This window comes from Protomyctophum parallelum, assembly GCF_964188405.1.
Source record: "Protomyctophum parallelum genome assembly, chromosome: 13".
Lineage (NCBI taxonomy): Eukaryota > Metazoa > Chordata > Actinopteri > Myctophiformes > Myctophidae > Protomyctophum > Protomyctophum parallelum.
Genome location: NC_139708.1, coordinates 3,448,301 through 3,463,007, shown reverse-complemented (window position 1 = coordinate 3,463,007; position 14,707 = coordinate 3,448,301). Strand labels below are relative to the sequence as shown.

The window sequence follows — 14,707 nt, the reverse complement described above, 5'->3', positions numbered from 1 at the left end:
ATGGTGCAGTATAATTTAGGCTCAACACTGCCTGCAACATGTATCCCAAAGGCAGCTAGTCATCCACTGATACGTTTATGATCATAGGCAGGACCTTAAGTGGGTGCTCTTTGCATGCAGTGCAGAAGTATGGGAAGACTTTATACGCAATCACGCCTGAGAAGGCGTACAGGGGTGTTCTCTCCCCCGGGTCAAAGAAGGTAACCTTGCCCCTGTCCATGTCCAACACCACTCTGACCACGTGTGGCTCCTTGCTCATAGTCAGGGGTTCCCATGGTGCGGTGCAGGCCTTGTGCTCTCCGTTGCGAAACCTGATAGTCCAGAAGCCCTCTCCGGGAGTCAGGACGTGCTTGCCCTTACGGTTGATGGACTCGCTGGCGATCCCCAGTACCCAGTAGGTGTTATCCTTCACCCCCACGTCCCAAGTGTGGCGCCCGGAGGAATAGCCCTCGGCGCCCAGTAGCTCGGCGCTAATGTCGAAGCGCTCGGGGTTGTCTGGCAGCTTAAAGCTTTGGGAACAGGACTGCACGTCTGTCAGGTCCTCTGACAGGATGAAGCAGCTCGCTGCCGTGTTGGGATCCAGAACCACAGGAGCTTTGGGATGGGAAGGAAAACAAAGAAATTAAGTCAATTTTATTCATAAAAACAACCAGGTTGACCAAAGTGCTGTACAACGTGATAAAACACCACTAATTCAAGTTAAATGGCCCGGTTTCTGACCGGGCACCCATTTTGGTGTCAGCATCATGTTATGCTTTAGCTATTTAAAAATAGCAGATCTACAAGCTCATATCGCGCCACCGAGTGGCGCGATACGAGATTGTAGGTCTGCTATTTTTTGAAAAATGGAAGAGCGACTGACATTTTTAGAATCTGATCTCAGGTCAGAATGGGTTCATCAGACCAGTGTGTGTCCGGCGGAAACCTCGTATGAATCTGATCTCAGGTCAGAACGGGTTAACAATGTTATTTTTAAAGCACTCACTCCATTTAACAATTCTCTTCATCTTCCTCCACACTTTGTACCGCAAAGAGCCGAGGTGTGTGGCCACATCCAGTAGAGCACCAGGAATCCTCTCTGGATCCAGGGGACGTTTCCAGGTTCTAAAATGACAATAACCTTTCAATTAATATCCTTGAAACAACAATACTAATGTCAGTCATCCGTGCATAGTTTTCCAAAAAGATCAGCCTACTTGGGGCTTCAGTTGTTTTACCTCTTTATTGTGTCCTTGTAATTCTGAAACACAGATAGATGACATATTTCACCATTTGATATATTCAGGTGTCGCAACTTCAATTCAAGATCAGTATTTTCAGATAAAGCTTGACATGTCGGTTATATTTACCAGCAGAAAAGGGATATCTTGAGATCTCAATTCTTGCTCCGCTATTTTAATAGTGTTGGTGAGGGATGCCACTTCATTGTCCATGTCCTCGATATTCCGGTGGAGGATGTTCGACTTCTGTTCCTCCTCAGCCTTTAAGGCGGAAAGCCTAGTTTCCTCTTCCTCTCTCAGGAACAGGTGAAGAGCTTCAAACTCCTCTTTGATCTGCCTCGCGGTGTGCTCCACCTGGTTCTGGGAAGGAAGGAACGCGGTGGAAATGTAAGCTTAGAAAGATTAAAGTAATGTTTAGGCTTTTTTCAACATGTCTATAATGTGGGTCCTCTCACTAATGTGCACTACGGCATGATGCCAGTTTGGTCGCCAGGCCAGGCCAGGCCAGGCCAGTCCAGGCCACGATATCGTATAACAACCTGGACAACGCATAGACAGATGCACAGTGTTGATGTCACGCATGTGGCCTAGACTGGCCTCCTGTGCCTGTGTCGATACTTGATAACCGTTCAACCGAGCTATTTGGCCAACCCCGTCTCACAGGAATAGTAAGATAATATGTACGAAATTGCAATTTCCGAACATACACGACTAGAAAACCCCAAAATCCGTACATGACGCTGAAATACCTCCCCATAGACAATGACGGAGGGGCGCCGTCTCTACCCAACTTGAGCCACGTGAGGCGCTAGCCGAGCGAGGCGCTAGCCGAGGGGCGCCGTCTCTACCCAACTTGAGCCACGTGAGGCGCCAGCCGAGCGAGGCGCTAGCCGAGGGGCGCCGTCTCTACCGAACTTGAGCCACGTGAGGCGCTAGCCGAGCGAGGCGCTAGCCGAGGGGCGCCGTCTCTACCGAACTTGAGCCACGTGAGGCGCTAGCCGAGCGAGGCGCTAGCCGAGGGGCGCCGTCTCTACCGAACTTGAGCCACGTGAGGCGCCAGCCGAGCGAGGCGCTAGCCGAGGGGCGCCGTCTCTACCGAACTTGAGCCACGTGAGGCGCCAGCCGAGCGAGGCGCTAGCCGAGGGGCGCCGTCTCTACCGAACTTGAGCCACGTGAGGCGCCGCCGAGCGAGGCGCTAGCCGAGGGGCGCCGTCTCTACCGAACTTGAGCCACGTGAGGCGCCAGCCGAGCGAGGCGCTAGCCGAGGGGCGCCGTCTCTACCGAACTTGAGCCACGTGAGGCGCCAGCCGAGCGAGGCGCTAGCCGAGGGGCGCCGTCTCTACCGAACTTGAGCCACGTGAGGCGCCAGCCGAGCGAGGCGCTAGCCGAGGGGCGCCGTCTCTACCGAACTTGAGCCACGTGAGGCGCCAGCCGAGCGAGGCGCTAGCCGAGGGGCGCCGTCTCTACCGAACTTGAGCCACGTGAGGCGCCGCCGAGCGAGGCGCCGTGCCAAGTGTTGCGAGTGTTTACTTTTCCTTCTACTCCACTACATCTCAGAGGCAGAACATTGTACTTTTGCTCCACTAAATTTATTTGAAAACTTTAGTTACTAGTTACTTTGATTATTATTACAAAGCAATAAAGCATACATTAACTACTTCAGCTCTATATGCATTTCGGCCATTCGAAAATCTACACTCACAATGCATCTCATTGTGAGCTTGTAGATCTGCTATTTTCAAAATATTTGTTATACATTTGAAAACTTCAAATGGGATATTCTGCATAGTGAGTTATTTCTACTTTTGGTACTTTAATTACATTTTGATATGAGGATTCTTTTTTTAACAATGGCTTCTATTTCAGCGTGAGGCTGTAGAAATATTGAACCAATGGAAAGTAGTAAACAATGCTTTGGACAAAGCATTTTGGACCCTCAAACTGTCTGCTAAAGCAACTAACTCCACCACCTATCCCCGCCTCATGCAAGTAATTGACAATATAAAGTCACAATACCAACTTTGATGAGGCGTTGTTTTCAAAATATGAGGTTTTCTTAATTTCCTGAAAAATGTAAATTTTAAATTTCCGGAAAAATTAACATTTTGGAGTTAGCTGGTCAGACAAATTTAAACACCTGTGTTGGTCCCCAACATGGCAGGTGTAGGACTACATTTGAAAGTCATGGTGATGGATGGAGTACCTTGAGATGCTCTGCCGTTTGCTCGTGGACTGCTTTGACCTTCCTGTACAGCTGCAACTTCTCTTTCAAAGGCTGCAACGCATTCTTCAGCTCCTCCTGGAAGGTCAGTGACACAAGGCGTCATCACCTCAATATAGTGTCAAACAGGACGTGCATGCTGTCTGCACCACCGAGTATTAGGTCTGCACCACAGAGTATTAGGTCTGCACCACAGAGTATTAGGTCTGCACCACAGAGTATTAGGTCTGCACCACAGAGTATTAGGTCTGCACCACAGAGTATTAGGTCTGCACCACAGAGTATTAGGTCTGCACCACAGAGTATTAGGTCTGCACCACAGAGTATTAGGTCTGCACCACAGAGTATTAGGTCTGCACCACAGAGTATTAGGTCTGCACCACAGAGTATTAGGTCTGCACCACAGAGTATTAGGTCTGCACCACAGAGTATTAGGTCTGCACCACAGAGTATTAGGTCTGCACCACAGAGTATTAGGTCTGCACCACAGAGTATTAGGTCTGCACCACAGAGTATTAGGTCTGCACCACAGAGTATTAGGTCTGCACCACAGAGTATTAGGTCTGCACCACAGAGTATTAGGTCTGCACCACAGAGTATTAGGTCTGCACCACAGAGTATTAGGTCTGCACGTGTGACTTTCAGACAGTGGTGGAAAAAGTATCAATACTGCAATATAGGAATATAGGCCTACTCTGTTACAACTATAAGTACTAAAGTTTTCATTCAAATAAATGTAGACGTAACAATATTTCGAGATGTAGTGGAGTAGAAGTAAAATCGGGAATACTCAAGTAAAGTTTAAATACCAAAAAAAAAAGTACAGTATAGGCTACAGTTAATGTACTTAAAGGGACACTTCACCCTTTTTGCAAAAAGATATATGTTAATGACGTTTAGAAGCTTTAGATCACTTTCCTGGGGGTATTTATGTGTGTAATATGTGGTTTTAGTTATTTTGGATTGTAGCAGTGAGCCTGTTGTCTCTGATGTCATGGACACTGGTCTCACTACCTTCCTGGACTACAATTCCCATAATTCTTTGGTGCACTGCTCCTCCTTGCGGATAGGGGGAGAGCTGTCTTACTGAGACAACATGTAGTCCAGGAAGGAAGTGAGCCCAGTGTCCATGACATCAGAGACAACAGGCTCACTGCTACAATCTAAAATAACTAAAACCACATATTACACACATAAATACCCCCAGGAAAGTGATCTAAAGCTTCTAAACGTCATTAACATATATTTTTTTGCAAAAAGGGTGAAGTGTCCCTTTAACTCATCATCACTTCAATATAGAGTCAAACAGGGCTTGCATGCTGTCTGCACTACGTGCGCCTTTTCAGCTGCCTCACAATGTTCCACTGCACCTCTCACCTTGCAAGTGTAAAGCCGAATCAACACAGCGTTAAAATTAAAGAGGCAAATCTCTGGGCTAAACAATGTTGTGGCAACGATCGGCGAGGTCAAGATCATGTGCCCAGAAAAGCTAAACAGGTGGCAACTCAAATTCTATCCTCTCACATTAGCCTCGACTTAACCCAAGGCTTCCGCGTTCTTAAAAGCTGTCAAGGAGGGCAGGTGGGGAGAGAGGAATGCATACTGTGACTGTGACACACTCCTGAAACCTCATGGGAGTCAGGTTTCATCCAGGAGCCCCGTCAGTGGCTGACCAAAAATATACCTCTATTATTAGAATGCCAATCAACATTGCTGCACCCTATCAAGAACACATTCTTTTTGAGCTCATATCAAGGGGAGATCAGTACAAGGTTGTCCATCACAACAGTCCATTTTCTCATCTTTATCCGTTTTATGTTCATAAAACGGAAAGTTTGTCTTTCTTGGTCTGCAACTGTGCATGCATTATTTTCCTTTTCTATGTCCATTGACCCCTTTTAACCCATTTAGGACTGAGGCCATTCTAAAAACACCTAGCAACAAGGCAAAAATCACACCTGTGTGAAGTGAGGGGCGCTCTTATCATCATAGTACATCGTCATACATCATCTCATTCTGGCCCATCACAATTTGCATCCTCACTTTTGTCTTCAATGTTTGTGTTTACACACTTTTGTCTTCGATGTTTGTGTCTACACAAACACTCAAAGTTGGGCATTTGTCCAATAATTAAATAGCAGAGGTTGGACAAAATATGATTATTTTGTTTCTCAACTGATCCTGACAGGACATTAGGTCTACTAGCCAGGATAAAGAATCTACCCTAATCTGCTCACTGCAAATACTCTAGATTTGCCCTAATCCAAGATGCCACCAATGACAACCTATTATAAGGCAATATTTTCAAATTTTCATTATGCTTTAAGTAGCATGTGACATGTCAAAATAGGGGGTATTCATGATTCTGAATCCATTCCAAGCATTAGTTTTGCACAAAAAACACTCCTTGGGCTAAAAACTGCCATATTTGGGTAAGTGGCTATGGCTGAATTTAGCCCAAGACATGTCACATGGTACTTAAAGCATAATGAAATTTAGAAGATATTGCCTTATAATAGGGTGTCAGTGGTGGCATATTGGATTAAGGAACATTTAGGGTATTTGCAGTGAGCAGATTAGGTTAGATTTTTTATCCTGTCAGAATCAGTTGAGAAACAAAATAATCCAATTTTATCCAACCTGAGAGGAATTTATTACTTTATTTACTGGACTACATATGCCCCTCAACAACAACCCCAAAAGGGGTTCCTGTATTGAAGGGTGAAAACACCAAAAGGGGTTCCCGACAAATACTCATAGGCCAGATGCTCAATGAATATAAAAAACAATGGGAAATGTACAACTTCTATTTCCATTCAGTATAAGTTCACCTTCTGGCTGCTTGTTGTCTGAGAGTCATACAGTCAAACAAAAAGAAAAACCAAATGTCCCACATGTCAATGATCAATTCTCTAATGCTTTCAGTCACCGTTATGTTCACTGGCCTACCTTACAGTCGTGGGCACCTTCCCTAATGGGGTAGAACGTGTGTCCTATGTGTGCAGCCTCTTTCTCACACACAGCACAGATGGGCTCCAAGTCTTGCACGCAGAACAGTTTGAGCTTGTCTCCGTGTCCTTTGCAGGCCTCCGGGTCATCCATAATTCTGTCCTTCTTGAAGGATTCACAGGTCCTCTGCAGTAAGGTGCTCACTACTAAGTGCTCCATAGAGGATCTGCGGCCACACAGAGGGCAGCAGCGCGAGTCTCCACTGGCCTGCGTGTCCCAACTGTCCCTGATACACCCTTGACAGAAGTGGTGTTTACAAGTAAGCACCACCGGCTGATTGAGAATATTTCCACAAATGGGGCAAGACAGGTCGTCCTCACGACGAGTGCGTCTGGTGGCCATTCTGCCTTTGAGGGTTCTTAATAACAACCCTGTGTCAGCTAAGGTTACAATGCCCCTCCTAAGCCTCTGCTATAGGCAGCCTTATACTGTATGAATATGGCCTGGAAAAAAAGTGTCAATACCTCAGTGACCACAGTATGTCTATCGGCACTGTGTTGCATTGTGTCAGGCATGTGCACTGCAGTTACCCAAATAACACATTCTGACCTGAGATCAGATTCATACGAGGTTTCCGTCGGACACACACTGGTCTGATGAACCCATTCTGACCTGAGATCAGATTCTAGAAATGTCAGTCGCTCTTCGATTTTTCAAAAATAGCAGACCTACAAGCTCGTATCGCGCCACTCGGTGGCGCGATATGAGCTTGTAGATCTGCTATTTTTAAATAGCTAAAGCATAACATGATGCTGACACCAAAATGGGTGCCCGTTCAGAATGGGATAAACACCACCATAAGATTCAAATCCCACAGGGATGAGGGATAACAAAGGGAAAACTGGTGCCGGTGCTAAAATATATCAACTAAAAGTGTGAGAACCTCAAATAGACTAGAGTGCATCATGCATGTAGTGATACAAAATGATCTCATCTGTGTCAGAACACACTTGCAGCAACATGTCACAGAAGAATGGTAGGTATGATGATAAAAGATGTTTTAGATCAAACAAAAGGCTTTCAGGCGGGATATAAATAGAAGCGGTATGCGTTTAGGCCAGGGTTAGGGAATGTCCTTCTTTTTGCCCTGTCTGTAGCAGTAGCATAGATATCTGTATCAGTAGTGGTTGTGTGGTTGTCCTCACAGTCAAGATCCAACTTGACCTGAAAAGAACAATATCATGCTTTACTTTTATTTTTAAAGCAGGATATAACTTTACGCAGTGTCACTGATTTTTGAGAGCAACTGATTACTTGCCCAGAGCATGGTGTAGGGCGTAGGCTACACTCCTGCTCAACAACTGGACCGTAGACATATTATTAATAGGGATGCACCGATCCGGCTTTTTGGCATTCGATACCGATTTCGATACATGGGGGTCCAGTATCTGCCGATACAGAGTACCGATCTGATCCCCCCCCCACAAAGAAACGTAATAACCTATTAAGCTGTATGCCTCACTGTGTGGAGTCTGGAATCATTATTTTGTGTAAGGCAACATCAAGGCTTGACTTAAACATTACTTTCCCAACTTTGTAAAACAAAATGTAACAAACACAGATATAAATGCACTGAATTATTTATTAAATAACTGTGCAACAATTAGACCAGGTTAATGTGTGCTGCATTCCACATGTTATACTGTCAATACTACACTGCTGTGTCACAGAGGAGGTAGAGTTGTTTTCATACTGTAATTACACATAATTATCGGATCGGATCGGATCGGATCGGATAATGGATCGGCCACCGATCCGATACCCGATCTAGAATTTTAGCCTGGATCGGCGCCGATCTCCGATACGAGTATCGGATCGGTGCATCCCTAATTATTAATAGGAACGTAGTCACTTAATGACTATAAAAGCAATTAGCGAATATGAAAAATATGGCAATTCAATATTTTGTTGTGGGAGTAAATTTACAAAGACAATATTAGTCCAGAAATAGAGTATAGGATAGAGAGATATAAACTCTAGGAAGTCTGTCCACTACCATTGCAGTGCAGTCCACTATCAGTCCATGGTTGAGCATTTATTCCAACTTATTGCTTATTAAAGGAGAATTCCATACTAAAAGGCTTTCTTACCTTTCTTTGTAGTTGTTACATCCCCATCAAAGAGGTCCAGGTGTTATTTTGTGCAAAATCTCCTTATTGGCTATTTCCCCTACCATAAGCCCTAAATGAATTGCATTGAATTGAATGAGATGTATGGGGTGTTGTGCTAATTCGCTTATTTCCATCGCTCAAAATATCCTCTCTTCATAATGTAAATAATAACCCAAGCGGCACACTTTACTACTTATTTCGATGGAAATAAACGAATTAGCACAACACCCCATACATCCCATTCAATTCAATGCAATTCATTTAGGGCTTATGGTAGGGGAAATAGCCAATAAGGAGATTTTGCACAAATTGACACCTGGACCTCTTTGATGGGGACGTAACAACTACAAAGAAAGGTAAGAAAGCCTTTTAGTATGGAATTCTCCTTTAATACATGGAGCACTTATTAAGTGGAAGAGGACATGCAGGAGGCGAGAGGAAACAATGAATTACACAAGGTGCTTAACCCATTCTGACCTGAGATCAGATTCATACGAGGTTTCCGCCGGACACACACTGGTCTGACGAACCCATTCTGACCTGAGATCAGATTAAAAAAATGTCAGTCGCTCTTCGATTTTTCAAAAAATAGCAGACCTACAAGCTCGTATCGCGCCACTCGGTGGCGCGATATGAGCTTGTAGATCTGCTATTTTTAAATAGCTAAAGCATAACATGATGCCGACACCAAAATGGGTGCCCGGTCAGAATGGGTTGAGACCAGAGATTACAGCCATACTGTTATAAGATGCTGTAATAACTGCCTCATTGGATTGATATTTTAACCACAGTGTCATGTGAGACAGAGACAACGGAGGGAGCGTCGAGGAAATGTGGAATACACTGAGTTATACATTTAAGGAGATCAAATCACTCATGGGAAACTAAACTATGAGAAGCTGTTTCATGTCTTTACTGACATTTGACCTGTGACTTGTGTGGTCTGAGGGGGGTCTTCCCATTTCTCATGTGTTAAGACACGCCTACTCCCTGGGGCGGTAGGATTGTATTTAAGCTGAAGTCTGACTTAGTTGTGTTGAGTCAGTACATGGTGTTCCATTGCAACGCTTCATCGCTGGCTCCGTATTCGAATACAAGATTCTAATACTCTGAAACTCTGAATTGTGTCTGTCTCATTATGTTGTTTAACTGTGTTATAAGTGCTCTCCGAAGGATTCCAGAACAGGAGTACTACTATACCTATATTATTCATATTATATAACATTATGTTGCATGGTAACTTGCTAAAAGGCTTTCAAAACTATAGCCCACCATATTTTGCTGTCTCATCAATGTGTGTTTGAGAGATTTGACTATGTTGATTCTTCGCTTGTGAAGATGACCATATAAAGTGACTTCAGGATGTCTTGGGTGAGTGCAAAGATAGCTGATGGCTCTGAGGCTGGAATGACCAGTTGCAATGAGGGTACTTTATTTTATTTAAAGTGCTTGCCTAATATAGGTTGCCTTCGAGTGATGCTGCCGCTTTGCTGGCTTTATAGATTATTTTGACAGCTGCCCTACCATATCATCAGTGATGTGTAAATTAAACGGTTTTGCTTGTTTGTTTAAACGGCTCAGTTTATTGGCATCTCAGCTGGTAGGCGCATGCCTTTGGAGTGCAAGGTCCTGGTCTCAACCATGGGCAGCGTCAACTCAGCGTATGAGTAGCACAGCTTGGGTAAATAAGTCGTTGTGGGGGTAAGCTGATAGGTGTTAGTTATGCTCCACCTCAGCAACCCCAACATAGTAACTCAGAGGACCCCCTGTTGAATATAGTCAAATATAGCTGATCTACAAGCAACCACATCGGGTTGCATGTTGTGAGCCACAAATCAAAAGTTCAGCATCCACTCTTCCCCAAATTTTTATCACAGATCTAATCATGTATACTAATCATGTAACACTAATATGTATAGCATAGTAGTAAATATGTATAGTTTATATGTATAGTGTATGTATAGTTTCATTATATAGATATTCCACTGTTACTTTCTTAGCTTACGCATGTTTTATGATAAATGCTTTTATGTGATGTATTCCCATGCTTTTGTTCTTGCTTAAATGTAAGTCGCTCTGGATTAAGAGCGTCTGCTAAATGCCTAAATTGTAAATTGTAATCAATGGATGGTCAAATGTGACTTCAATTACACCCACAGGGGGGCGCCACAAATGCTAAGATGTCAGTGAATTGTTGCAGAAACTTGATCTTCCATCGAATTAGGCATACAAAGACGTCATGAGTACTACTACTACCAATGTAAAAGTAGAACAATATTTGCATAACATGTACATAAAGTACCAAAAGTAAAAGTACTCATTGTGCAGAATGTCCCAATTTAAGTTTTCAAATAAACATATCAGATCTACAAGCTCACAATGCATCATGTCATGACACATTGTGAGCTTGTAGATCGGATATTTTCAAATGGGCAAAATGTATATAGGGCTGAAGTGAATACTGTATGTTTTCTAATAATAAATGTAGTGGAGTAGAAGTACTGGCAATACTCAAGGAAAAGTACAAATATCACTTTGGACTGCATGGTAGTGACTTACATTTTCAGGTCAATTTCTGTGTCTCTGCCCAAATGATCAAGCTCAACCTCTTGTCGTGAATGTTCTCAGCCATTAAAACATTAATGTCTGAAATGAACCCTAGTATCCCTATTCTGGGATGAATATTCAGTGACAATAGCTAACAATTAGGGCCGGGACTAATTGCGATTAATTTAGATTAATTAACGACAGAAAAATTTATCGCGATTAACTACAGATAAATTAATCGTACCTTTTTTTTCACCGCGGAACGTTTCTCACTGGGCGCTTTTCTATAGTACTGAAAACTGGAAATAATAAAAAGTCACCCCATTTTGTGTTGCCTAGAACTGGAGGTCTGACAAAAAACAGTAACAATATGAAGTAAGTACAGCTTTGTGATGTCACTGAGATGTACTTGTTACTGTTACAATTTTTTTTTCAGACCTCCAGTTCTAGGCAACACAGAATGGGGTGACTTTTTATTATTATTTCCACAACAGGTATATTAATGACAGTAAAATGTTGAAAATGAGTGGTATCCTGTAGTCACTATTCATTGATTCACTGGGATACCAAAAAACATTCAAAAAAAGGTTTCTCGCTGTTCTCGGGTTGAATATTGATATGCGATTAAAATGCGATTAATCTAGATTAATTAATCGCAAAGCCTCTGATTAATTAGATTTTTATTTTTAATCGAGTCCCAGCTCTACTAACAATGCATGCACCATAACGGCACATGCTGCGAGTTTGTTGGCTTGGAGGGGGGCCTAGTATAGATTCCGTTCATCCAAGTATAGTTTATGGGTTTAAATAACTATTTTACTGTGTAGGCTCTTGTTTCCTAAATATTAGGCAAAGGGTCAGTGTCCGTCAGAATGAGGAACTATATGAAGATCTGTGTGTCTTAATAGCAGGCCTGAAGATCATTACAGACACAAACAAGCCACTCAGTAAACAGGGGCATATAAAGCCATTAGTTTGTATTCAGGATTTGTGAATCATGTAAGAATTTGAAGATGTTAAATTTACCATCACTAATTAATTGAAATCTAATTGAGTTTGTGTCTAGGTCACCCATATAGGTTTTTGTAGGCTTCCAACTGCAGCTAATAAAATGTGGATAGTTGTATGCATATGCTCGCATTCCTTTATAGACAGAAATACAGATAGTAGCCTAATGCAAGACTAATGTGAAACACTTCACGGCTGTGATCTCTGTTCGCTTCCCATACAAAATTTGACCCAATAAACGAGCAACTGTGTGACATTTGTTCACATGTTTGGTGCGCTTGACAAAAGTGCAGCGTGAGCACAAACCGCAGCAAAGGAAAGATGCAACCATGTTGCAACTTCACTTCAACTTATACTGAACTACATCTGAATCTGCCCTAAGCACCTTGTGTAAATTGTTTCCTCTCCTCCCGCATGTCCTCTTCATCTTAATAAGTGCTCCATATATTTATACGTAAGTAATAGATTGGTTGGTATAAATGCTCAACCATGGACTTGATTTGTGTGCATACAGAAGAGTTATTGTAAGCTTAAAGCACACAATAAACCAGATACACATTTATCCTCTGATAACAGCCACTGTACACTGATGCCTTCCCCACTAAATATTTACACTTTTTTTAGTGGTAGTCTAGTGCATTTCTAGAGCAATGATAACTTACCTTGCAATACTCCAAGGCCTCCATACTAGGAATGTACACGCCATGATTCATATGCCGACCTAACGTATAGCAAGTATAACAAATAGGTTCCAGGTCAGCCACACAGAAGTAGGACAATTTATCATGGTGTTCCTTGCATGTTTTCTGTCCTGGTGGTCCATGGTCGTGTCTCAAGCATAGAGGACACAGTTTAGCACCATATTTCCCCCAACACGTCGCCAAACAGGACCTACAGAAGCTACTGCTGCAAGAGACACAGCTCAGGACCATTGGAACCAGGAAGATTTCTCCACACACAGCACAGTAGCTATCATCCCCATCCAAGACATTATCCTCCATGCCTTCCTCAAACTGCAACTGTAACTAATGCATGCGAGACTGAGGCGTGTGAACCCTGTTCCTGTATGTACAGTATGTGCCATGGTCCTTCAGCTAGTTAGTCACACCAAATGGGGGTCACATGGGTGTGGGGGTGGGGCACAGCTTTAACCCATTCTGACCTGAGATCAGATTCATACGAGGTTTCCGCCGGACACACACTGGTCTGATGAACCCATTCTGACCTGAGATCAGATTCTAAAAATGTCAGTCGTTCTTCAAATTTTTTCAAAAATAGCAGACCTACAAGCTCGTATCGCGCCACTCGGTGGCGCGATATGAGCTTGTAGATCTGCTATTTTTAAATAGCTAAAGCATAACATGATGCTGACACCAAAATGGGTGCCCGGTCAGAATGGGTTAAGTCCCTAGACAGCAAACCTTTAAAGGTCCTGCAGATTTTATTACTGTCCCATTTCATTTTGTAAAGCCGACTTGATCCTCTTTTACACTCAGCCACTTGTATGCATCTGAAATTAATAGTGAATTACCACAATATCAATAACTTTCATGAATAGCTTTGTTGCTTGGTATATTTCATATACTGTAGCCTTTTAAAACCTTTAGACTGCCAAACTGCATGGTACAGTAGCCTTGCCGAGCCATGAGGCCCATAGGGCAGGAGCCTATCTCCTGTTTCTGTAGCGTGAGGCAGCTTGACGTACAAGTACACCCCCTGGACATGACGCTAGTATGTCGCAGGGACATACTTGTTGCACGGTACAGGAGTAGATTTATTGAAGGAGTCAAGGAGAAGAAATGTTTTTCGGTCACCGATAACCTTCATCAGTGACCATTGAAGCGGTGCGTCTCCTTCAATAAATGGTCTACTCCTGTCTCCTGTGCAGTGCAGTTTGACAGTGTGTGGCGCATATCAATAATCTTTTATTATTCATATGCACTTGTTTGCGTACGCACCTGCACAATACATAAGCTTTTATTCTAGGTGTGCAAAGGTTTTTCTCACCAGAAACCCAAATTGTGTTTGAGGTAACAAAGCAATGAACTGAGGTTTTTTTTTAAATATAAAACACACCCGCACACTGTCCTCGAATGCAAAGATGTTTTCATCATGTTATATTATTTCATAAATGATAACCTTTCCCATTAAAATGTCAGTGCGTTGGGCCCTTGCTTTGTCTTCCCCTACGCACCGGACACCTTTGTAGGTGTGCAAGAGACATGCTTTTGAACAAAGCAATGAAGAAATTAAACTTAGAATGAACACCAGTAGTATAGTAATAATAATTTTGCTATTTGTTTTCCATTTTCAGCATGGACTATGTTTGCCTACATATAAATGTTACACGATCATGGCAACTAAGTCGGAATTTTTAACATGGTCAAGTTTATTGTATTTCACACAGGTATCACAAAAAGTGCTGGCCTTCCTTAATGTGACACAGGCACAGTAATGAAAAGAAAAGAGATGGAATGTGTAAATTCGTGTAAAAATAAGTCAGGAAAACAATCGAATCAAAACATGGAAATGATATGGTGACAATTCTGACAAACAAGCTTTAACCACTTAGCTCTATTTTATAGAGACTT

General features: G+C 42.9%; 1 protein-coding gene across 2 annotated transcripts; it reads right to left on the bottom strand.

Annotated features, from left to right (window-relative positions):
- Positions 1-30: 30 nt before the first annotated feature.
- trim35-13 (tripartite motif containing 35-13) lies at positions 31-13,161 on the bottom strand. Of its 2 annotated transcripts, none has more exons than XM_083780268.1 (6): positions 12,779-13,161; positions 3,424-3,519; positions 1,350-1,580; positions 1,218-1,240; positions 986-1,104; positions 31-594 (listed from the first exon to the last, which is right to left on the bottom strand). In XM_083780268.1, the coding sequence occupies exons 1-6, from the start codon at positions 13,115-13,117 to the stop codon at positions 56-58; spliced, it is 1,347 nt and encodes a 448-aa protein (XP_083636394.1). In that variant the 5' UTR covers positions 13,118-13,161; the 3' UTR covers positions 31-55. The 2 variants fall into 2 exon arrangements, with proteins under 2 accessions (XP_083636394.1, XP_083636393.1); XM_083780267.1 differs by lacking the exon at positions 12,779-13,161 and adding an exon at positions 6,391-6,856.
- Positions 13,162-14,707: the final 1,546 nt, after the last annotated feature.

What these genes read in the sequence shown, in the direction of transcription:
- trim35-13 (XM_083780267.1), bottom strand. Translation starts at nt 6,792, where the DNA reads ATGGCCACCAGACGCACTCGTCGTGAGGACGACCTGTCTTGCCCCATT. An exon ending in AAGGTGCCCACGACTGTAAG is followed by an intron (nt 3,520 to 6,390) that starts GTAGGCCAGTGA and finishes CTGACCTTCCAG; the next exon opens with GAGGAGCTGAAGAATGCGTT. An exon ending in AAGATATCCCTTTTCTGCTG is followed by an intron (nt 1,241 to 1,349) that starts GTAAATATAACC and finishes TCTGTGTTTCAG; the next exon opens with AATTACAAGGACACAATAAA.